General features: G+C 46.1%; 1 protein-coding gene across 1 annotated transcript in view; it reads right to left on the bottom strand.

The window, feature by feature from the left end:
• Nucleotides 1-25,926, bottom strand: part of CLNK (cytokine dependent hematopoietic cell linker) — a 145,678-nt gene that overhangs the window by 67,472 nt on the left and 52,280 nt on the right. Inside the window, exon 3 of the mRNA XM_034670974.1 lies at nt 3,528-3,599. Within this exon, the coding sequence (XP_034526865.1) occupies nt 3,528-3,599 (72 nt within the window). The remainder of the gene's footprint in view (nt 1-3,527; nt 3,600-25,926) is intronic.

The following is a 25,926-nucleotide window of genomic DNA, read 5'->3' as shown; positions in this document are numbered from 1 at the left end:
CCCCCCCCCGCCCCCTGGAATTAACTACTGCTTCAGGTATTCGTGGCAAAAAGGAACAAATGGATAGTCAACGAGGTGAGGACTGGGAGCGTGGGAGTGTGGGACCGGTGAGTGACGGTGTTAGCTGCTTTGCTGTTGTCAGGAAAGGGAAGAGAGATTCCACTGGCAGAGTGTGAAGGCATGGCTGAGAACCTCGTGGGCAAGCCCTGGGCCTCCCTGACCCTTTGTGCCGCTGGTGTCCCCCAGGGGTCTCCCGGGGGTTCCCCGGGGCCCGCGTCTGTTTCTATCACTGTACCTGGCACAGTGTCCTGTGATCTCTAAAACCACTATTTACTTTCCTCCGACCGTGGGCTGAGCATGTTGACGGCAAGGGCTGTGTCTTCATCTGAATTTCCCTGTCCCCAACGCACTGACCTCTGCCACCTTCCTCCTACCCTCTGGGCCCCTGTCTTGCATCTTCTTCCTTCCTCCCCATTTCCTGGAGGTAGTGTGTAGGGGCAGAGTAAGTGCCGGGCCCAGAGGCCTCCTACTCCAGCTCCGAACCTTGTGCTCTGAGTAACGATGCCAACGTGGAGGTTCTCGAGCTTGAATGGGCACCGGAATCACGGGGGAGAGGTGGCTTGTTTAAATACAGATGCCTGGCCTCCCACACCTGGGTTTCTGATTCCGGAGGTCAGGGCCTGAGAATCTGCATTTTTACGAAGTTCCCCCGTGGCGCTGATGGATGCTGGTCCCGGGGCCACGCTCCAGGACCTGCGGACGTGAGGCCGTGTTACGGCTGTGGGCGTTCTTCTCAGGAGCGCAATGCGCACGCTCCTTCATCGCAGCGTCTTGCCAGGAGCAGACTGGAGACTCACAGAAACAGAAAGCGAAATCCACATGACCACGCGACACAGCAGAAAGCTGTGGTCACTTAGAACCCAGAAATGGTACTCGACTTGAGGTTAGGCTCTGACTCCAAGTCCAGCTGTCACCAGTGACTAACTCCGTGACTGACCACAAATGGAACCTTTCTCAGACTCCCTTTTCTCCTCTACAAAATGGGAATTAGAATAGCTACTTCAGAGCAGTGGTGTGAGGATTCAATGCCAAAATTCCTTTCGTGGTGGCTGGTGGGTGTCAGGCACTTAACTACGGATTTGAGTTTGGACTGGATTGGAAAACATCTATCACTATGTTTCCGTTTTCTGCACACGTTAGGGACGCGGCACAGGATAGGAGTGGATATTGGGGATTCGGGCCGAGGAAGTCCATGGGGAGCTCTAGGATGCGTTCATAGCAGTACCGTGGACGGGTCGTGGGCAGTGGATATGGATGTGGCCCCGTGTTTTTCCTGGATCATCTGGACCGCATCAGCTGGGTGAGGCCCCAGCGCGCCGCATCTGTGTGCGCGTGGTCTGTGGCCTGGAGGCGCATGCGTGTTTGTGTGTGTGTGGGGGGTGGGGAGCCTGGGGGACGGCCCTCTGTCCCCTCAACTAACTAAGGGCTGGCAGTATCGAGCGCAGCTGCGTGGAGTGCCAGGGCTGTTTTAGATACCAGTAACGATATGGAAACGTCCATGGTTTATCATAGCACACCCAGCTCCTCCGCCTTGGGGAAGTTACTGATCTCTGAGTGCCTCCTTGTCTCCTATAAAAGGGAGATTGATAAGACAGGGATTGTGGGGATCTAGGGAGACACTGCAAACAGCGCCCAGCACATGGTCACATGATGGTCACATGACCATTCAGTGACCATCGGCCACTGCTCTTTATTGAGAACCTAGTGTGTTCCAGGCGTGCTACGGGGGTCACCCATTTATTTCCTACGCGCAGACACTGCATTACCTACGGGGCCCCGTGGGGGACAGGCAGCCTATCATTCGCTTTCAAATACCATTTCTAAAGTATATGAGGCGCTGAGATGGGAAATGGGCTTGTCAGAGTGAGGTCACTCCATGAGTGCCTGGGTCGGGTGACGCGGAGACCCGGCGCCCCCAGTCTGGTTCTGTGCGCAGCCCCGCCTGCTCTCAGCACCCTCTTTCCCTCCTGGCCTCCAAATGCTGATAATTGTAATTTGTATGGAGAATGAATTCATTGGTTTAATAATTCTTGAAGTTAGACGGTAGACCCAAATATGTAGTTTGCAGGCATTTTGATTTGATTTATATATCTCAAATACTAATTTATACTCATATAATACTTTCATTATAAAATACGCAGTGGTATAGAGATTTGTATGCATATGGGATTTTTTTTTAAAATTTGGGTTTATAAATGGTTTGGAACAGGTTGCAGAAACATCGTCTGTTGCTCTTTTTAATATATCTTGAGCATGCTATGACACATCCTGAAATAATTTGCTGCGGAAAAAAGCACTGCTCTTTCTCTCTCTCTATCTCTCTCAAATGTAGCTGTAAATATTACTTTGATGTATGTGATTGCTGCAACCATCTTTATTTGGAGGAAGGTTTCTAACCCTTCCAGCTCCCATCTCTTGCTATTGTCAAGAAATAAGAAAAACTGACTTAAAATGCATTATTCAAATGTATTTAATGTAAACATTGAACAAGTCTGAGAACAGCCACAAATATTCCTTTGCTTAATGTGGTTTTGACAATATTTCAAATTTTCTGTTTTACAGGCATTCATTTACTCTTCTTAGGGAAAATAGTTCTTCAAGTAAATCTTAGGGTGTGAAGAACGCTCCAGTGCCTGGCACATAGTAGGAACTGAATGGGCGTTCGGCGGCTGACCTGAGTTGAAGTGTGCTGGGATGCAAAGTGTGATATAACAAGCTGAGATCCCCTTGCCAGCCTCTGGGCAGAGAGACTGCTCTGGCAGGGCTCGGTGAGGGAGCTCTGGCTGGGCGCCAGGAGACCTACAGCCCGCTCTGGGCGTCAGGGTGTTGCCCAGGGTCTGGCTGCTGGGCGGTGACAGAGCTGGATTGGGCTTCAGGTTTGGAATCTTGGCCTTTCACCAAGTTAGCCCCCATTCTGAGCTTTTAGATTTGGCTCTTAGCCCCTTGGTGGTAGGACTTTGTTTTTCATCTCTGCATATTCCCTGGCCTGTGCGAGTCCGAATGCCATGACTGCTTAGTAAATGTTTGCTCAGCTGAAGGACAAAGAGAGGAAACCACATAGACACACGGCTCCCTCTATTCTCCTTGTTTGTGAGACCTGGTGGTGGGCTCGTGGCCTGATGCATCTATGATCCATCATTTCAGTCGTTCACCAGCTGAGAATGGAAGTTTCCGTCTTAGTGGCTGTCTCTGGCTGTTTGGCCCCCTGGTGGGTGGTGGAAGTAGCCCTCCTTGGAAATGCTGTGGATGCCTCCGGGCTTCTCAACCTTTCCCTGCATCACGCCGCGCTGGCACTCCAACCTACATGAGTTTCTTTTCTTCTGAACCTTGGTCTCCATGTGACCTCTAAGACCACTGGCAGCAATAAAATTCTATCACATTAACCTCGCGTGTGTGTGGTGGTCAGCTTATTTGCCACGGACTCTAAATTTTCACTCCTCTATTAATAAACAAATAAATATTCTGACCTATTTTTCGGCGGACAGAGGTTCTGGAATTTCAAATCGCTGGATCCTTCTTTTGTTGTCCTTCTGTTGCCCCTGGGATGAAAGAAAATAGATTACAGTCAGGAAATAGCAAGAAGCTGGGGGAAAAAAATTAATTAAGTGCATTCATTCATAGAAACAATCACTCAGGGGCGCCTGGGTGGCACAGCGGTTAAGCGTCTGCCTTCGGCTCAGGGCGTGATCCCGGCGTTATGGGTTCGAGCCCCACATCAGGCTCCTCCGCTATGAGCCTGCTTCTTCCTCTCCCACTCCCCCTACTTGTGTTCCCTCTCTCGCTGGCTGTCTCTATCTCTGTTGAATAAATAAATAAAATCTTTAAAAAAAAAATAAAAGAAAAGAAACAATCACCCACTCAGATTTAAGTAATGAACATCTCACACGTAATTCCGAATCTCTCTTTGCATTTCCATTGGGGTTAAAAAAAAGTCTGTGTTTAAAGTAATTTAATTACTTTAAAAAATATATTTTTTTAATGTAAGAGCTTTATCAAGGGGCGGTAGTGTGGGGTGAAGAAGCACCCCAGTCAGTATGAAAACGTGGGCTGCTGCCCCATGTCAGAGGCTCACCGTGGCACCCTCCCTGAGCTGCGTCTCTGTGACATTGCTCTGTAAAATGAAGAGCATCATACCTTCACCTGTGGTTGATGGGAGGCTCTCAAAGAAAGACAGTGCCTGTGGGCCAGAGAATGTTCTAGATGCTTCCTGCGTTAGTCGAATTTGACCTCACGCTAGCACACAGGATCCAGTGTAGGAGGGAAGATTACTTAGCAATAGCAATTCAGATTCAAATAATATTTATTGGAATTCTGTAATTTAGATACTTTGCTATAGGATTTACTGTGAAAAGATTAAATTATTTTAAATTGAATTAATTTGTTCACACTCACTATCTTAAACCATCACTATTATGCATCCCTTGTTTACTCATTAGCCACATTTAATATGCTTCCATTTCTGTTGTAGGTATTTCGTGAGCTTCAGCAGACATTTATCGATAACACTTTTCCTCCGCAAATGCTCGTGGACAGCTACCTCCTTAGCTGGGCTGACCTCCGTCCTCCCGGTTCCCTCCACGTGGAGCAAACTTGCTGCTTCTTGGTCCTTGGACTTTCTCCACCCCACCTCAGGCCTCTTTCAGATTCTGTTTATCGTCTCCCATCTCGTTCCTGCTTCTGACCTCAGCACAGGTACTGGTCCTCAGAGGAACCTTCCCCGCCCTCTGAGACTGGCTCCTTCACAGCACCTATCCGAGCTGTAATTTTCCTTTGGTCTTAACTTGCAGCTTGTGATCATGTCTGCTAAGCTGGCTCAAGGCTAGCTCAAGGCTAGCTCAAGGTTAGCTCAACGACCACTCCCCCAGGGCGGAGATGTGCGGGGTGGCGGTCAGCCCCTGGCCCGAAGCAGGCCCTCAGAGGACCTGCCCGTGCACGCAGGGGTCAAGGACTCCGGAACATGCCTATGGGTGACTGGAGACTGTCGTCTGGGATTCTGTGCACAGCCTACAATCTGAGGGGGATAAATAAAGTTTAGTGAGGGGACCCTGGGTGGCTCAGTCCTTTAAGCCTCCAGGCTCAGGTCATGATCTCAGAGTCGTGAGACTGAGTCCCGCGTTGGGCTCCACACTGGGTGCAGAGCCTGCTTAAGATTCTCTCTGTCTCTCCCTCTTACTTTGCCCCTCCCCCCACATGTGTGCTCTCTCTCTCTCAAATAAATAAATGTTAAAAAATTTTTTAATAATTTTTTTTTATTATATTATGTTTTAAAAAAATTGAGTGTGGGGTGGCTGGGTGGCTCAGTTGGTTAAGCATCCAGCTCTTGGTTTTGGCTCAGGTCATGATCTCAGGGTCCTGGGATCCAGCCCCACGCTGGGTTTCCTGCTCAGCAGGGAGTCTATTTTAAGGATTCTCTCCCTCTGTCCCTTCCCCTGCTCACGCTCTCTCTGTCAAATAAATAAATAAATCTTAAATTAAAATAAATTAAAAAAAATTTAGTGAGTCTTTCGGATATAGTTCGTCATTGTATAAGTCAGCACAAAGAAAGATGAGGTGTTATTTTGTTATTTTTCATTTTATTTTTTTCATCATTTCATGATTTCAAAAATTATTGCATTATATCATATATTTCATTGTTTTCTATTTATCTGGGTAAAGCTTGATTCATGCCTGCACCAGCACCCCAACTTTAAGCGCTCGACGTAGGCATCTCTTTCCTGCACCTTTCTGCCCCGTTATCCTCCAGCAGACACAGGCCCTTTCCCAGTGAGTGGCTCTGTTGCTCATACAGTTTCCAAACCAGCAGTCTGGGCACTAACCTCGAGTCTTCTCTTTCCCGCCCCCATCACCAACATCTCCATGCTCGTTAGCAGATCCCCAGATGTCTCCTCTCCTGCCCCTTCTCCCTTGCTCTATTCCATCTTTGTTCTGCTCTCCTTATCTCGGGTCTAACCCCCAGCGTCAACCCCTTTCCTGCTTTCCTGGTGTTCGGGCTCCAATCCACCCATTGAAATGCAGCAGGAATGGCCTTTCTAATTAGCAGGATATTATCAAGTCACCTCCGTGCTTGAAAATCCACACCACTTTCCCTTTCTGGTGGACAAAATCCAGACTCAATCCCATGATAGCCGGGATGCTTGCCTCAGTGGGCTTGAACACCATTTCTGTGGTCTGTGTCTCGGTTCCTTCCCATCCCGACCCCCTGCCAGGGCCCCACACTGTCCTCTCTGGGCCCTACTTTTGCATGCTCCCATATCACTGATTAGATTTTTCTTTGGCCTCCTCTCCATCTGCCAAAAACCTTTCCATTCTTCAGAGTCTAGTTCCAATTGTAGTTTCCCATGAGTTCTGTGCTGCTTACTCTTTAGGACTTTTGATATATCTCTGTTTTACTGTTTGTTCATTTGTTCATGGATCCGTTCATTCATTCACTCAAGGAACAGATATCAGACCTACTCTGTACCAGGCTGAATGCCACGCAGTGGGATGCAGTTGTTAAAGAAGACGGTTGGAGTCCACCTCGCGAATCTTACTGTTTTGGGGGAGATGGGCCATAAACAAGTAAACAAACAATCTTTTTTTTTTTTTTCTTAAATCATAGTGCCTTGTATGTGCCTGTTCTTGCGTCCCCCTGGACTAGCAGCTGACAGTACAGCCATATCCTGGGAATTGTTTTTCTCCCAGCACCCTGGCTACCCGACCCCAGGAATGTTTGTAAGATACAGAATAGATGCATTAATGAAGAATTGACAAATGGCCTGCCCATTTGGGCTCACCCGCAGAAGTGAGCTGTGCCCTTCAAGTACCAAATACTGTGTGTCTCTGGGCTACCAGGGAAATCCTGACCTGTCCTCACACAAAGAAGGAGGCCCTAGGTTTCATTCTCTCATGTCAGAGCATTTGTGTGCTCTGACAGCCCATGTAACGTTCGCCTAAATGGCTTTAACTAGTACCATTGTAGGAGAATGGGAAAGATTCTGAGAATTTCCTCAACTTCTTTCTAGATACCTTAAGAACCCAATATCCCAGAAGCTACCTTTACTTTTCTAGATAATTTGCTTTTGAATTTTTAACTTTAAGAAGACAGTTGAATTCAAAGTCTTTTTCTATTTGATGTTGACAGCAACTCTCAGCAGTAGATGGGCAGATCTCCTTCTCAGCTCCAAGACACAGAGGAGGACACAGGGGGCCTGTGAGCAGAAGGGGTTTGGCTAGCGTGACCAGGCTGGCTGCAGGCCAGGGCTCTGACACCTGGCCAGGTGCCTGTCAGATGTGCCTTAGGGAACCGGGAGCCAGTGACTGCCAGAAGCTCAGGGCCAGACCCCTCTGAAAACCACTGAGGAGCAGAGAGAAAATGGGCCAGGGGAGGAGCTCCTCCTCCCGCAACAGATTATGTAAGGAATGTATTAATGAAGTTGGCAAATAAATAGCCATTTACCTGGATAGTAAGTAGTTAGAGTCTATTTGCTTTGGAAATACATGGATAGAGCAGAGATTAGAAATCAAAGTGGCTCCCTCCCCATTTCCTACGCCCTCCCAGCTATTTGGCTTTGGATTTGTTTGCTAATCTCAAGGAAAAACCGAAATGTCCAGCTCCACAGTTTTACCCCCTACCAGGTTTCTCTATTTTAAATCATTCTTTAGGGTTCCAGTTTTTAGAGACACATTTTTTTTAATGTACAATGTTGAAAGAATCATAAAGTTTCAGTCTGTCACAGAAAATGTGATTAAGAATGTTAATCATCATGGGTCCAGATTATTTGCTTTGCATTACATTGAGATCTGACCTTGGAAGGGCCAGCGTTCCCAAGTTGGCCATTGCCTCTGCGAGCCTGGGGACCGCAGTTCTGTTTACTACAGCTGTGGAAGTAGAGATGCATCATTTTACAGGGCCTCAAACGTTTGGGACCAGCTGCCCTTCCGGTGGGCCACTCAGCCTGTCCCACCCGTGTCATAAAATGAATCACATCAGCATTTTTAAACTGCTGCTCTATTCCTCGTCATTGATCCTACTCAAGTGCCCACCAGGGAAGCAACACGAATTAATTTATTGCTCAGACAACTCAGCACATCCTGGAAAAGTAAGAAGTGCCACTGGCTCGTGGGGGAAACTGAGGCACAGAGAGCCAGCAGGTGAGCCAGTGAATTGTTCTTCCAAACATCTCACATCCTGCTGAAAAAGAGCAAGAACACATCACTCCACACCATCCAGCCTCTCTTCTTCTTTTTATTTTATTTTATAATAATTTTGTGTTATGTTATGTCAGTCACCATACAGTATATCCTTAGTTTTTGATGTAAAGTTCCATGATTCATTATTTGCGTATAACACCCAGTGCACCATGCAATAGTGCCCTCCTTAATGCCCATCACCGGCCTATCCCAATCAGCCTCTCTTCTTGATTATCCTCCCGGCACTTGAGGTTCAATACTTTCTGGCCATCTTTGATTTTCTTCTCTTCTATAGCTCCCTCCTGCATGGTCAGTTAACAAAACCCATCTGGTATCCTTTTGCACACCTCCTTTTGTTTTCTTGCTCCCTCCTTTTTTTATGTATATCTACCTTCTGTTATTCCCATTGCTTTTTGGGTAAACCTAACCTACCCGATAGTTTAGAATTGGTGGACTAGTTCCATGGTGGGATAAATACATACCTGCCGTAGTGGGCTGAGGGGTGTCTGCCAGGAGATATGTGTGGGAATTGACTATGAATGTGACTACATTTGGAAAAAGATTCTTTGAGAATGTAATCCTGCTAAGGGTCTTGAGATGGGATCGTCCTGGGTAAAGGCGGGCCCTAAAACCAATGACAAGTCCTTTTGAGAAGAGAGAAGAGAACATGGAGGAAGGCTGTGTAAAGACCCACATGAAGATGGAGGCAGAGACTGGAGCCATATGGCCGTGGAGACGCCCAAGGCTGGAGGAGGTGAGGAAGTAGTCTCTTCCAGAGTTTTCAGAGGGAGCACAGCCCAGCTGACACCTTGATTTTAGACTTTTGAGCTCCAGAACTGTGGGAGAATAAGTTTATGTTGTTTTAACCCACCTGTTTATGGTAATTTGTGATGGCAGCCCTAGGAAACTAAACAGGAACATTAACTTGTCCGAAGGACAGAACATAAATTAGACCCAAATCCAGATCAAGGCAAAACAATAGGTGCAATGATCAAACGAACAAACAAATAACAACAATGAAAAAAACATATATGATCTAGAAGGAAAAAGAAGGAAGAAACTGGTTAAATCTTTAAGTGAGGAGGTAGTCAGGGGCAGCTTCCCCAAAGTGATGAACGAGGACCTATAGGTATTTGCCAGACAGATGACCGGGTGAGCTGGGAGGTGGAGAGGAAGGTGGGACAACCTAATTTGAGAGTTAAAGACACCTGCCTCAATCTGTCCTGGTCATTCCCCTCAAATTTCTCACCTTCTTCTGTACTCCCAGCTACACCAATATGGTGGGTGCAGTTTGACCCAGAAAAAGCACTTCCATTTTTTCTGCTGTGAAACTACACTTCTCTTCATGAACTTTCAGATCAAGTGCAGCTTTTTCAGGAGCTTCCCATTCTATACATTCACAAGGATCTCGCAGACTCCTGAGAAATCACACAAATTGTTCTTTTTTTTTTTTTTAAAGATTTTATTTATTTATTTGACAGAGATAGAGACAGCCAGCGAGAGAGGGAACACAAGCAGGGGGAGTGGGAGAGGAAGAAGCAGGCTCATAGCGGAAGAGCCTGATGTGGGGCTCGATCCCATAACGCCGGGATCACGCCCTGAGCCGAAGGCAGACGCCCAACCGCTGTGCCACCCAGGCGCCCCACAAATTGTTCTTAAGTCATAATTCTCCTTCACTGACTTGTGCAGCTGGATTGTTGACTCCAAGATCATGAGTGGTAATAATGTATGACATTATATAATGATGATAATGACAACTCAAAACTCACATGGGATTTACAGCTTACTGGCTGTTGTTTGGCATTTCACACATATTAATCCATGGAATCCTCGCAGCACCCTGTGAGACCAGTCCCACTCTATCCCCAGCTCTATTGGATTTCTTCATCTTGTGTTTAACTCATACTCTATCGCCTCAGGAATTAATGCATGTTGGGATCCTGAGGACATAGGCCCTGAAATGGAATCATGCAAGAAGTGCATTAGGGTGAGCTCCTGGGATCAGCCCCCAAGGAAGGAAAGAAAAGGAGCAGATTGACAGGGGGAGAATGTGGGCTGTGCTCTGAAGCTGTCATGATGGCCCTTCACCATTGTCCCGAGCTGTGGTAGGAGGGCTGGGCTTTTGTGCCCCTGGTGGACCAGTCAGTGGATGTGGGCTGTCCCAGGTAAGGCAAATCCAACCAAGGCAGTTCCCAAAGAAGTTGAGGGGGACCTAGGTGGAAACTCACAAACCCTAGTACAAAATCACACTGGAATCTGACTCTTTAGTGAGTCTGAGTTCTCAAAGTCAAAATGGGCCTTGGCTTTATTTTTCAGTAGGAGAGAAAGGAAACTGGAAGGAAGTCTAGGGACAAAGCAAAATTATTCCAAGGGCAGTTGTCCCCTGGGAAGGAGACTATCAGGTCAGAGAGGTGCCAGTATCCACAAAGGTAATGTGGTGTGGACACAGAGTTAAGAGTACACACCTGGGGGGGGCACCTGGGTGGCTCAGTCGGTTAAGTGTCCAACTCTTGATTTCAGGGTCATGATCTTAGGGTTGTGGGATCAAGCCCTGTGTTGGGCTCCATGCTTGGCTGGGAGTCTGCTTGAGGATTCTCTCTCTCCCTCTACCCTCCCCATAAAATAAATAAATAACTCTTAAAAAAAAAAAAGAACACACATTTGTACTTGATCTGGATTTGAATCCAGTTCTGCTAGCTGACTGAGTCACTGATTTATCTCATCATCCCCGTTTTACACACAAGGAAGGGCAGAGTTATAGTGCCTCCCTCACCTATTTTTTTTATAATAATTTTTTATTATGTTATGTTAGTCACCATACAGTATATCCTTAGTTTTTGATGTAATGTTCCATGATTCATTATTTGTGTATAATACCCAGTGCACCATGCAATACGTGCCCTCCTTAATACCCTTCACCGGCCTATCCCCATCACCACCTCCCTCCCCTCTGAAGCCCTCAGTTTGTTTCCCAGAGTCCACAGTCTCTCATGGTTCATTCCCCCTTCTGTTTACCCCCCCTTCATTCTTCCCTTCATTCTCCTACTGATCTTCCTGCTATTTCTTATGTTCCATAAATGAGTGAAACCATATGATAATTGTCTTTCTCTGCTTGACTTATTTCACTTAGCATAATCTCCTCCAGTCCCGTCCATGTTGCTGCAAAAGTTGGGTAATCGTTCTTTCTGATGGCTGAGTAATATTCCATCGTATATATGGATCACGTTTTCAATCCAGTCATCTGTTGAAGGGCATCTCGGCTCCTTCCACAATTTAGCTACTGTGGACAATGCTGCTATGAACATTGTACCTCCCTCACCTATTAACTGCACATTAGCGGTCATTTTTCTTATCTAGGACTTGATTCTCACTCAGAATGACCAAAGATTACCAGAGGTGAACAACCAGTAACATTGAGAAGGGCAGTTGATAATTAAAATATTTTACCCAGGTCAAAAGGGTGGGTTACTTGATTAGAGAGATACAAAGTCCTGGCATTAAATATTACCTGATTTGCTTGTTTGACTGTAGGTTGTTTCTTTTTTGTTTTCTGATTTTTCTTTTGAGAACAACTGGCATGTGATCATTATTTCATATGGCTGAGATACCAACATAGAACTCTCCTTCACTTCGGAAGAGTGAGAAGCATCAGCTAGAAAAAGTGGAGACCTACTGCTGATAGGGACTTTACATGAAGTAAAATTAAGCTGTTCAATCACTTTGGTCCTTTTCCATCCATTTGCTGTGGCTGCTTGGGTGTACTGGCTGGTCATCCCTGAGGATCCGATCTAATCTAAATGCAGCAACTGCTTCCTTGGCAGTGAGTTAATTGCCCAGTATTTTCCCAGGTAAATAGAATATTGGATTCCAACGTGCCCTTTTTTTTTTTTTAAGCAGGAAATTCAACTTCATTATCTAATCCAATACTTCATAGGCGTTAGAGGTTATGTCATTAGCCTTAACTCTAGAATTTTCTTGCTGTGTGATGAATGGCTTTGAATGCTTCAGTGAAGTTCTGCAGAGCATATAGTAAGAGCAGGTCATATCTGTCCATGTGATACGATCTCTTTGGCTAAGTCAGTTTCTGCCACCCCACCTCCAAGTATAAGACATTTGTTCCTCATGAGGACTTTGAAAATATTGACACCATAACCTACTGCTTTCCCTATGTTGTCATCAGGTTGGCTGTAGAGCCCTGGAACACTTCTGTAGAAATAACATTGTGTTGTTTTTTTTCACAGCCTCTAAGAGATGAACACCATACAATGGCACGGGTCTTCAATAACTGGAGGAGTCGATCTAGAAAGGGTGGTGGCACCAGCTGTTTTATAGGGCCTCCTGGGATCCCAGTTTGAGTCCAGCCCAACCAACATGACCTCATATTCATTTGCACAGTCTTTCAAGAGCCATGAACTCCACCATGCTATGTGTTACTCCTACTTTGTACCAGCATCACCATGAACTTTAATTCAGGCATCCATGAGATTTCCTTCTCTTTTATACAATCCGTGAGACTTTCTACTTCCTTATAAAATCCATGGGATTTTTTTTCTTCCTTATAAGTCCACAGGATTGTTTTCTCTCCTATACAATTTATCAATTCTTCTATGATTATCAGTTCTGTTCCCTTAGTTTCTGTTGTCATGCCCTCAGAAGGATGAGAATGCACCTGCTATTTTAGCGTCTTTAGAGATGTGACATCACCTTTGGTTTCCATCCTTAAAAATGTGCCATCCTGCATTAGTTATCTATTGTTATGTATCAATACTATCACAAACTTAGCAGCTTAATCAACACATGTTTATTATTTCACAGTTTTTGTGGATCAGGAATGTAGGCATGGCTTTGCTGGTCCTTTGTTTTAGGGTCTTTTTGTGGCTTCAAAGTATCAGCTAGGGTTGGAAAGCTCCATTGCTCCTAAGTACATGTGATTGTTGGCGGGAGTCAGTTCTTGATGCCTGCTGGGCTGGGGGCCTCAGGTCCTTGGTGTTTGTTATCTAGAGGCTGCCCTCAGTTCGTTGCCATGTGGACCTCCCTAACGTGCCACTTGCCTCGTCAAAGCATGCCGATCCAGAAGACAGGAGGAAGTTGCAATCTTAGGTAACGTAATCACAGAAACGACAACCAATTTTTTTGAACCACAGGCCTTGTTCACACTTCAGAGGAGGGGATTACGCAGGGAGGAACATGAGTACCAGGAGCTAGACAATTGGGGGAGGGTGCATTTTAGTATCTGTCTGCCACACGTATTGTCTACTCAATGTGGAACCATGACTACAGATGACACTTTTGTAACGTCGAGAAGGGTTTTTTGCAAACCTAAAAACCAAATCAGCTCAAATCTTTCTGCAGCCTATTTTATAACTTTCTATGACCTCTGAAAATGTCAGGCCAATTTTTGAAGGTTTTTCAGCTAATTACAGAAAGCTTCAGCCAAGACCAGAATAAACTGGTTCTCCAACTCTTTCGCGCGGGAGAGGCCATTGCAATAGTCTTTTGTAGCGGGATGCGGTGCTTCTAACTCCCTTAAAATAGTCACCACATCAGTTGTCACAACTTTTCCAAGTGAGCAATGCCCACTTTGTTTCCTCCACTTGGTCCCTAAGCTGTGTGGGTGGTATGTGCAAACTTCCTTCAAGTGGTATATTCCTGTACACAGTTTTTTTCTAAACCTAGGAAATGCTCTCCCTGAGCATCTGGAAAAGCTCAGTTCTTGGGAACTTGTGCCATAACCTAGATGGTGGATATCATTATGTGCTTCACTGCTGAACCCATGCACAACTTTTTTACCACACTTTTTTTTTTAATTTTGAGCTTGAATATATTTACATAGGGCCTATACCCTCAAGCTCATAAAGCCCACCGTTCATCCCGACTACCTTACACTTTCCTACATGCTGACTGGCCCCTGAGGATTTGAGCTGGTGACCCTTTCCAGAGGAATTTGAGAGGGAAGTCCACTCAGTAATGAGTTGACTATAAAGAGATGTTTTAATTGCTATCCCTCACATACACTTTTATAATGGTTAATTTTATGTGTCAACTTGGCTAGGCTATGATGCCCAGTTGTCTGGTTAAACAATAGTCTAGATGTTGTTGAGAAGGTATTTCTTAGATATGATTGACAATTCTTTCTCTTTCTTTCTTTCTTTCTTTCTTTCTTTCTTTCTTTCTTTCTTTCTTTCTTAGAGAGATAGGCAAAGAGAGAGAGAGAGTATGTGCACTACTGGGGGAGGGAGGGGCTCAGGGAGAGGGAAAGAGAGAATCTTAAGCAGGCTCCATGCTCAGTGTGGAGCCTGACACAGGCTGGATCTCACAACCCTGAGATCATGACCTGAGCTGAACCTAAGAGCTGGGATGCTTAACCAACTGAGCCACCCAGGTATCCCAGATGTGATTAACATTTAAGTCAGTGGACTTTGAGAAAAGCAGATGAGCTTCCATAGTGTGGGTGGGCCTCACAAATCAGTTGAAGGCCTTAAGAGCCAAGACTGAGGTTTTCTGAAGAAGAAGGAATTCTAACTCAAGATAGCAACATGGAAACCCTGCCTGAGTTTCCAGCCTCTGCCCTGCAGAATTTGGATCCACGATTGCAATACAACTCTTACATGAGTTTGCAGCCTGCTGGCCTGCCGTATAGATTTCAGACTTGCCAGCTCCCACAATTGTATGGGCCAAGTTCTTAAAATAAATCTCTCTCTGTATATATGTATGTATTCTTTTGGTTCTGTTCCCTGGAGAACCCTGACTAATATACTTCTCAAACATTTAGTCATTGGGAACTGTCTCTCAACACACAGGGAAGACAGACTATGTAATTAACAGGTAGTAGGTGTGTACCATGTGCCAGATACTGCTGTAGGTGATCTAATTTAATCCTCACAACAGACCTTCATATTAGACGAGGGCAATTCATGTTGTCCTCATTTTACAGATGATGAGACAAAGACTCAGGGCTCCAGTCAATGAGGTTCCATAGTTAGACAAATCTTGATGTAAAACCTGTTCCTTCACTGAATGGACTCCACGTGTAATAGACTCCACTGTATGCCACAGCAAGAGTCTGGTGAACAGGGGAAAGATATGCACACAGGAGACTTTTTGTCCTGAAGGATCCTTCTAGGGCTCAGCAAGGTTTTGAGCTGGTTTCTGCTGAAGAGAGCTAGGGGCAGGGCTGTGGGAGAAGTTCCTGTCTGGTTGCCATGGCCCCACCATGGGATGTTCTCTTTCCCTCCATGCCCAAGTCACACTGGAGTTTGAGCTGCCAGTGAGGACACAATGGGAGCCCTTGTCTATGGGACATGGCCTCATCACCCATCTGGATTGTCGCAGTAAAACCATGCCTAGATAGCCCATCGGAAGCTACATTTGCTGGGAGGCAAACACTGCTGATGAGGCATGATTTTAACCCCTGCTCAAAGACAAGAATGCAACAAGGCACGCCCTGAGTCTCCAGGCCCCAGGAGATCACAATGCAAGGACTCTGGAGGCTGTTCCTGCCTTTCCTGACACTACATGCATAGCAGAAAGTGAGGGAAATGGCCCAGATACAGGACAGAGTTACATTCTGAAGCAGTTTCAGGTTTTAGGGAATTGCCTGGAGGGTTCTGTTTGTCTTGTCCAATGTCTCCTATCTGTTGTGTTTATAGCTACAATCCTGGACAGTGATTCTGGGGACAGCCAAGCTGGAGGGGAAGGGGAGCTTGGCTGCGTAACTTCAGGGTTAGAGTGAGGGTTTGAGTCCCAACTACTTTACTGCCTCATCGTATTGTCTCACCGACACCACTTAACCACCCTGGGCCCATGATGGTTGCATGGTGCAGGAATAAAATCAGGGTAGGATGGGCTGGTGTGTCTACGATGCACCATCACTAAATGTATCCTGAGCATTTTCTTGTATCTGCATTAAACAGTGGTGAATCAGAGTCCTGATTCACAAACAGCTGGAAGTCTAGTGGCAGAGTCTTAAAAACCATGTCATAAGTGGGCTGTGCATATGCACCAGGCCTTACATGGTTTAGAAGAAGGATGACTTAACTCATGGGTCCCATGCTCACTGAAACCCCCCTGCAAGAGCTCCTTAATTGATCTCCTCAACATCAACCCCTTTCTCCACAAGGAGCCCCTACAATTTTGTCTCAGCTATCATTTCAGCTCTGCAGTTTTGTTTTACAAACCTACATTTCAGACAAACTGAACCTCCCAATGGGCCGAAATAGCTCTGTCGAGATTCTCTTTGTTCATGTGGTCTTCTTTGCCTGTGATTCATTTCCCTCTCTTCCTCTTCTCCTTTTGCACGTGCACAACTTCAGCATCTCTTATTCTTCCGGGCCCAGCACAGGCGCCATCTTTTCCAATCATGATTTGAAAATGTGTCTAGGAAGAGACACCTGGATGGCTCAGTCGGTTAAGCATCCAGCTCTTGGTTTCAGCTCAGGTCATGCATGATCTCATGGGTAGTGAGGCTGAGCCCTGTGTAGGGCTCCATGCTCAGTGGGGAGTCTGCTTGAAGATTCTCTCCCTCTGCCCCTCCCCCCACTCTTGCACAAAAGCACTCTCTCTCTTTCTCTCAAATAAATAAATACATCTTTAAAAAATGTGTCTAGGAAGATGTCCCATGTCCCTCTGTGAGTTTTAATGGGCTTGCTCTCTTCCTTAGTGGATGATAGCCATGTTTTCTAAGCCCCCACACCTGTTCTGGACCAAAGCCGTCTCCTCCTGCATCCTCATTGAGAGCTCCTGAGAGGCTCTGTCTCACGGTCACAGGAACAAAGTCCTCTCAGACTCAAGTCTCTACTGACTGAATTGAAATTGGGAAGCAGACCCTGGTGAATTCCATAATGCTACTATGTGCTGGGGATTATATTAGGCCTGGGGACATAGGTGGACAAGACACAGAAGGTCCTACCCTTGTGAAGCTGGCAGCCACATGGGTGAAACCAAGCTGGTGAGCAAGAAGCCCATCCCTCTGCCTTTCTTTTATCCATGGCTTCCTATCTTTGTTTAGTCCTGATTTGAATGACTGCACGATTTCAGCACAGTGCACCTGGTTCTGACCTGATTTTTCTTTTGTTCACAGATTTGACTAACTGCTGAATTTATACCTGGTCAAGAGGTAGCCCGTTTTGAACCTTCCTGCTCCTGGGATCCACTTGGGCTATATTCCCTCCTCTAGCTTCCCTGACTCAAGAGAGAGGCTCGGGGTTCTCTGGTGAAATGGACCAGGCTTGGATTTTCAGAGATTGCCACCTGCGTGGTCATCACTGGTGTGCACATCTCCTACCAAAACTCTGAGTTTTTGTCACACCCCCACCCCAGACATACACACAAAGAATAGCAGCAGAGGAAATATTTGTGCATGAGAAGATCTATAGACAGAGACAGGACTCTCTTGAGGGAATTACCCATTCTTGTTTATTAAGGCAGAAAATGGACTCAGAATATTCCAGAAGGGACCAGCTCTGTCTATGGGTTGCAGAGGCCGAGGGGAGGGTGGTGTCTGAATTTAGATCCTTCCTTTTCCAGAGTTTTAGCCTTGAAGGTTTTCAGAGCGTGAGACTGAATGGAAAGATAGATATCATCCCCTTGAACCTGTTAATCTTACAAATGGGGGAAGTTGGACTCAGAAAAGTGGAATGATCTGCCCAGGTTACCCAGATGCTGACCGAGAAGGTTCCAGCTCAGCTCCTGGCTCCACCAGTGGTGCTCGAGGTCCCTTTCATTTGGCCTTTGCTGCCCCAGTGCTTGTCCTTCTAATTAAACCTCATTGTGTGTCTCGTAAATAATTGGTCCTCATTTTCTTTTTAATCTTCTTGAGGAAATAAAGAAAGACAAAAGAAAGATAATCTAATTTAGAACATAAGACAGTAATCCTGAATCCTTTATGTCCAGTTTTCAAGAAAACCCACAGAACCTTATTCCCATTTGCTATTTTTGTTTAAATTTCGATTCAGCAAAAGGAAACAAATGAACCAAGAAAAATAGAAGTCTTACAGATCAGCTTTTCAAATGCTTTCTCTCTTTCTCTCTCTTTTTTTCTTCAGTCTTAACTGTCAGGGGACGTAGCTTCTAATAGACCATCAGGGTATGTAATGAGCAAATACAATAACAACAGTGAATTACCCTTTTTATACATCCAAAGATGTATTCATAGTGGAATTTAATTTATAGATGGAGATGCCTGAAAGATTCTGGATGTGGATAGAAAATGGTTTGAGAAAGCAATATGTGTATTTTTTAAAAATCCCTCAAAACAAATGCTTGATTTGTGCCTGGTTACTCTACACCTGATGAAAATTCAGGAGAAAAGGGGACATAGCTGACATTCTGTGTCCGCAGAGATACGAGGGAGGGGCCTCCTGCTTACAGGGCACGAGGGGCTTCTAGAGGATGTGGTCCCTCAAGAGAATATGCTTTCCTCCATTTCCCAGCCCAGCACATTCTGACTCCAGAAGGTCCGAAGAAAAGAAGGGAAACCGAGATGGGAAAGGGAAATAAGAGGGGAAAGGGAAGATTCTATAAGATGCCAGCTCCTGGGCTGGACTCCACCCTCCCTCCTGTGGGACTCTGCAGCATGGTTGACAGCAATATTTCCCCTCCAGTCCCACCCTATCTCACTTTTCCCATCCATCTGCCATGTTGTGGCCAGGCCTCTTACTGTGCTTATGGTCCATGTCCCAAATGTGGAACACAGGCCTTCCATGGTCTCTCTGACACTTCCCACAGCTAGCTCTCTGCTTCTCCCACTTTGCGCCCTAATGGTGGCCATCATGAGCCATTAGCCTGTCCTTGCATGGGGCTGGTTGGAGTATGCTATGAGAATTAAATGAGAAAATGCATGCAAAATGCTTGCAACAGGACTTGGAATACAATATGTCCTCAATAGATATCTGAGCTGGAAATCTTTATCAGAGTTCATCCAACAATACTCTTTTAGTGCGCATTATGGGCCAAGAATTGCTCTCATGCTTGGGATATGTCAGTGAACAAAGCTAAGATTCCCACCTCCCAGAGAACAAGGCATGAAAGGTTCTCTGTCCTGGGGAAAGAGAAGGTAAGCAACCACAACAGGTAGGAAGATGCATGGGCAGGTCACAGGATGGCCAGTGTTGGCCTTGCTGAGAAGGTGAGAGCCAGGAGAAGACACTATGGGGAGTCAGCTGCGGGGTATCCACAGGAAGAACATCTAGGCCCCCAGGGGCGGTGGGGGTGACAGCCTGAAGGCAGCAACATAGCTAAGCAGTTGGGTCAAGATGAGGAGGCCAGCATGGCTGAACAGGAGTGAGGGCAGGGGGTGGATTGGGAAGACCACCCAAGAGTGCCTGCCCTTGGGGGAGTGAGGGCAAATGGGGTAAAGTCCTGGTCATTGAGAGATCTCACGCTTAAGCTCCAAGAAAAGCGAAGCCATGGCAGGGTCTCGGACAGAAGAACACAGTGATGTCAGGTATGTTTCTGTAGTATCTACTGATGGCCGGGTGGAGAGTAGAGGGACTGTTGGCAGATTAGGTGAAAGTGGGGAGATCTCTGGGGAAATGATTGCAGCGACCCAGACAGAAACTGTTGCTAGCTGAGATCTGGGACCATGGAGATGGCAGGGCAGTGGGGGACCAGGGAGATGTCATCACTTTCGTAGCGACGGCTGAGACTCTGTGGCATTCTCCCACATCACCTCTCCCAACCCCATCTATGGAGTTAATCTCTCCTTAACCTTGATTGTTCCCTTGGAAACCATTCAAAAAGCAAGCATCCCAGCATTTCATGTTTTTCCCTATTCCATTTTGCATTGTTGTTCTAACCACTTGGCTTCGTCTTTGACGGCCTCCTGGAGATATTCCGTCCTGGAGCACAGGGCAAGTTGTGCTTAGGATTCCAGTGGAAGCAAAGAGCTGGTGGGGGCCTGGGGAACTCTCAGTGGTGACCACCACACTGGCCAGAGAAGAGAGGAAATGCTAGTGGTTCTCACTCAGCTTTTGCTTCGCGGTGTGCTTGCTATCTCCAGCCCTTCATTTCTCCAGCCTTAAGACGACAGTAATGGAGGAGGCCTTCCACATCAGACTGGCAGGGGGTGGGAGAAGGTGAGGGGGGGCTACCAGGGGCTATTGGTGGTGTGCTGGAGTGCCTTCACACTGCACAGCGGGGCTGATTGTTAACCATGGCAGGAATTTGAGAGCCAGTTGGTAAATGACTTGTTAAAAATTAAATTATAAACAATTATAATTGAATAAATTACAATAAAAACAAAGGTAATAAATACCAAAACACATCCCTTCCTAATTATTTTGCTACATTTGCTATCACCTGTGGTTTGATGCTATTCACACCAATGTATCCATCTGGTGGAAACATGTGCATTCTTCCCAATTCAGCGTTTAGTGACCTCAGGTTGGTTTTGACTTTGGCCACTGTGGGAGCATCTCCACTACGGAACTTGGCACCTGCTGTTAAGTCAGGGTTTGCTTACTGCTTTGTTGATAGACTAACTCAAAATGATGGGGAAATGTAAATAAAACAGCTTTAATTTAAAAGTGTGTCATGTCCGTGGTGCCTGGGTGGCTCAGTGGGTTAAGCTTCTGATGTCAGTTCAGGTCGTGATCTCAGGGTTCTGGGATCGAGCCCTGCAGGCAGGCTCTAGGCTCAGCAGGAAGCCTGCTTGTCCTTCTCCCTCTGCCTGCCTCTCCCCACTCATGCTGTCTCTCTTTCTCAAATAAATAAATAAAATCTTCAAAAAAAATTGTGTCATGTCTGTAGCTAGAATACTGTGAGTACACCGAAATTGAGGAGATATTTTTCCAGTGTTCAAAACTGTTTTCCGATACAGCAAAGAAGTTGCTCACATCACTGACAAGCGAAGTTCTGGAAGATTTCTTTGCTGTTTCCCCTCTGTTTTACTCATTCATGTCAAGGAAGACTTCAGTCAATATTTATGTGAGAGCTGTACTCACTTGTGAGTTGCAACCATAGGTTGGTTAGGGATATGAGAGTTCAACAAAAATCAGTGAAATCATTCTGTGAGAATCAATTGGTGCTACAGAAATTTACAATAAAGAGTGCTGTGTCTTTCATTATTATTTGTAAATTGCATACTATACATTCTGTGTATCAGCAACATTTATAGCAAATTGCATGCATTTATATGCATCCCCCCCCCAACCCCAGCTCAGGAGCTGTTTGTTAAACATTTACTGAAGTCTACCAGAAGGATAACCGTTTACAGTGTCCTATGGAAGAATGAGCTCAGCTTTGGGTCTAGAAATAGCTGGCAGCTAGCACACCTGTCATTAGACTCTGGGTTTCTGGCCCAGGGCAATGATTAGACTGCTCTGAACCACATATTTCTTATCTCTAAAGTGGCAACAATGGTAATGTCTTAGTAGGTGTGATGTGAGTCTGGGTGCCCAGTAGAAGCTAATTCTATTCTCCTTTCAAGTATAGGAACACAAAAGGAACAAAATCCCACAGACCTGTACTGCCTTCCTCCCTTCCCTGTCCCAAGTCCCAAAGTGTATGTAGATCAGTGGGCCTCCTTATCCCCTCAAAAACATGCTGATGACTTCACTGCTTGTCTGCCTGCACCCAGGATCAACTCCAGCATCTCTCCTTTGTAGCTGGAGGAGCTCTAAGCCCCGGGGCAATTCCCAGTTCAAATAGCCCCTTCTCTTTTAGCTGCTGGAAAGGAATTCTTTGTCAACAGGATTGATGTGAGGGGAAGAGGAGAGCAGACCCACAGCCCCTCCCGAACTACAACGTGATGAGTGAGTATAATGATGGGCTTCTCTCATCACGGCACTGTGAGCTGACGAGGGACGAGGGTATCCCTCATCGAAATTACTTCCCTACTCGCTTCTTGTTCCGTGCTAGGCACTTAGTAGGTACCCAAACTCTCCAGTAAATTAAATTCTAATTAGACAATAGTTAATATTTGCCCAGAGCATTAAAGATAAAGACTTTAGTGATTAATGAGCCAAGATTACTCTCTGAAGCGTAGGGCTTGATTTCCCTGTAACCTTTCTTACTCTGACAGGTTCCCTTTGGGTTTGAACCCTTCGCATCTCCTCCACTATGTGTGTAACCAGGAGAGAAAGAGCAGTTTCAGTTTTTGTTTCTGTTTTTTGTTTTTCATCCTGGGCTGTAAGGAGGTAGGGAGAAGGGGTGAGCAGGGTATGGTCCTCGTGTTAGAATCACCGGCCTTTTACTTGTGAAGGGAAGACCAAAGGAGCTCACACGGAAGAACTAAGATTCTGGAGGCATTTTCTTCAAAATGTAAACCCCAAGGTACCAAATGACCCTGCAAGTCCACAGTTAGGTATCTACCCGGAGAAGTGAAGACACAGAGCCTGCCAAAGACTGGCACAGGGATGATTTTAGCAGTATTACTCATGAGGGCCCGGAACAGAAAACAAGCTCAGTGTCCACTGGGGGGTCAGTGGGCAGATGACACGCGGTATTACCCACGCCAATGGGATACTATTTAGCAAGAAAAAAGAGTGAACTATCACAGATGCCACGACTGGGACAAAGTTCAAAAACACGTGCAGTAGAGGCAGCCGGACACGGGAGCCAACCTCGTCACAGTGCACACACCCAGAAGAGGCCTATCTAGCCCCCCGAGAGTAGATTAGGGGTTGCCTGGCGCAGAGGGTGGGAGCGGCAGTGAAAGGGCAGGAGAGATCTCACTGAGATGAAGGAAGTGTTCCAACACTGATTCACGGTGAGGTTATACAACTTGCTAAATTTACTGAAAAAGAAAGTTGAATTGTGTACTTGAAATGGGTGACATGTATGTGTGGCTGGATAAGTTTACTTAGGAGAAGGTTCGGGGGGAAATTACATATTGGCAGCATCCTTTAGTTTTGATCGATCATCAGTGAATGTCCCAGGCTGCGGGGTCTCTTGTCCACAGAATCAGGCACGAGGAGCTCTGTGCTCTAGGGCACCGCTCACCAGGGCTGAGCTTCCAGAGGGGATTAGCCCTCCTGGAGTCGTGCCTGCAGGTGGGCCCGCACCTGTGGACCAAGTGCTGTAATTCACTCCACTGCCACCCAGCTCTCCCCAAGGCGACTGCTGGAGCCTTTTCATGCCCAATTAGAATCAAGTGCACTAATCACCTGTTAGAAAAATAAACTGGCTCTGGTTTTAGGATCTTTGTGTTTTTAAACCGGCCAGACTCCTGAGCTGTTGCCGGCAGACCTGGAATAGACATCAGTAGGAGACAGGTGGAGTCTTTGAGACTGTGTTTGGGTAATAACAACGTGATCAATACCTTGTTGGAAATAAAATTAAATGTTATGAGCTACCATCCTTCTCAGAGCACCTTGACTGCTCTCCTCACTAATTGGTTGTTAGAATTAGGTTTATTTCTGTGGGAAACACAGGTGTGTGTGTGTGTGTGTGTAGGGGGTTTGGGAGTAGACTGTGACCAGGATAGAAAAGAAAGGAAACAGAAAAAGGACAGAGGAGGTTCAGAATTATGAATGGGTTGGAATAGATTTCTATGATCCTCAAAACACAAACATCAAAACCCAAGTAGAAAGGGGTTTAAATGCAGCAGTGTGCTGTAGGCTTTATATAGAGTCTCAGGGAATCCTCTCAGACTGGTGCTCTTACCCCCATTTTTCAGATAAAGAAACCAAATCTAAGGGGGTTCAATGCCGTAAGTGAGAACTACCTGGGGGTTGAGCCCCCTAAGTGGGAACCGCCAGCCAAACTTATTCCTGTTTGGGCGAAAGCCCAGGATTCTTTCCACAGCACCCCATCCTAATAGTCACTCATGGATACTCAATGGTACAAGAAGGGGGGTGATAATGAACTAGCCCTGGTTTTCTTCTTACATGAGAATGTGAGAAATCTGTAGCCTGGATCCCCCTTCTCCCTCAGTCATCACACCCGAGTGGGAGACGCTGTGTATCGGGATACAGAATGGGTACTGAGCATGAACCCCATCTTCTTACACCCCCCCGATCTCAGAACCTTAGAGCTCACAGATCCTTGTGTGAATAAGAGAGACCTGAAGTCCAGAAACAGAGCCATGTACCCATCCCCACAGCTAGGCGATAGCCAGACATACCTCTGTTCCTGAAATGCACCATTTTACCAGGAGTCTGTGCCTTCCCAGGGGGACCAACCGCTTTAGGCTTTTCAGCGAGTTTTTGGTACCTGGAGTGTCTAGGTTAACACCTCTCATGAAGTCTCCTCACTCAGGCACTGACTTAACTGTCGAAAAACTGACGTCGATTGTATCGAGCTCCTTGGCTGGGCCCTCTCTTGAACCTTGATGTTTGTCGCCTTTCGTTTTCCAGTAAAGGCCCAGATCCTGGTGTGTAGCATGTCATAGCCAAGGAGTTTCTCCTGCCCCCCACACTTCCTCAGACAGAACTCTCACTCGCCTTTCAAAACCGAGATCCCCTTCTGCCTACTTGAGCATGTCTTCCTGGCTAACTTGCTAGGTGGCCGGTCGCCTGGTTCCCATGGCTCTCCGATCGTACTGCTCTCATCTTGTTGACCATAGTGCCCTGTAACTACGGGCTTGCTTGCCTGTCTGTCCCTTGAGATGGACAGAAACATCCTGGATAGGTCAGAACAGTAGCAACACATCTCGAGACAGGGATATTCTGAGGCTGGGGACCTATCTTGTATGGCTTCTAATTCCTAGCACCAAACACCATGACTGGCCAGTAACTGATATTTACGAAACATTTGTGGAATAAGGAATGGACGGATAAGTCTATAAGTAAACGAGAGAAAGCTAAGTGTCACTGGGGCCTTTCCATGTTAGGGTCTGTTGAGTCGAAGGCATAATCCTTGCCAGGGTGAGTTGCTGTCGGAAATGTGCCACGTGTCTGAAGACCCACAAATGTTAGCCACTGGAATCTCTAGCTCTTAAATTCATCCTATCCTCAGATTCCATAAGCCAACGTCAGATTCACTGTTATTATCCTGTCCTCTCCAGGAAGATGTTAGGGACAAAATGTCAAGAAAAGGATGATGCATGTTTTGAAAAGCAAAGGACGGCTCACTTTCCAGGTGGGGTTTGGGGCCCGTGGCTTCTCCGTGAACTTCTTTTGTGTGCAGGAAAAAAAAAATTCCCAGTGGCAGTCCATTGTCCCATGACTTAACACTGGGGCTCCACAGGTAAGAGATGAACAATTGTAAGGGTAATTGAACACTTCACAGACTTTCACAGAGGAGCAGCACTGAGCCGTTGATCCCAGGTATTTCTGTGATTGAGATGCTGAGAAAATGTACACCGTTAAATGGTTCTCCAATCACTGTTTTGTCTGGGCCAGACAGGACTTGGTATTTGCAGTCTAGATCATAAAAGCAAGTGGTTTGGGAACAATAGTTGCTTAGAGGCTAGACCAAAAGAAAAAGAGAGAGAGAGAGAGAGAGGTTTTGCTTGGAAATTTGAGTCCTGACATTTTAGGCATTGAAAGACTTCCAGGAGTAGAAAATACTTAAATGTCTGTGGGTGCTACGCCTCTATTTGGAAAATGCCATGTAGATTGTTAGGCACAGAGCCAGCCTGGAACCCAGCTCGTACGACGTTGAGGCTTGTAGTCACCCAGTGCAAAAGGGGTGATGCTGGAAAGCAAACTTGGGTTATCTGATTTCAAGCCCTTTTCCAGACATTTATGTTATTTTGTGCATTCTTGGGTTCCTCTTGTCCTCCTCTGAGAGCTCACAATTCACTAGATGCAACTG

Source organism: Ailuropoda melanoleuca, chromosome 11 (assembly GCF_002007445.2).
Source record: "Ailuropoda melanoleuca isolate Jingjing chromosome 11, ASM200744v2, whole genome shotgun sequence".
NCBI lineage: Eukaryota > Metazoa > Chordata > Mammalia > Carnivora > Ursidae > Ailuropoda > Ailuropoda melanoleuca.
This window is presented reverse-complemented; position numbering and strand designations above follow the sequence as displayed.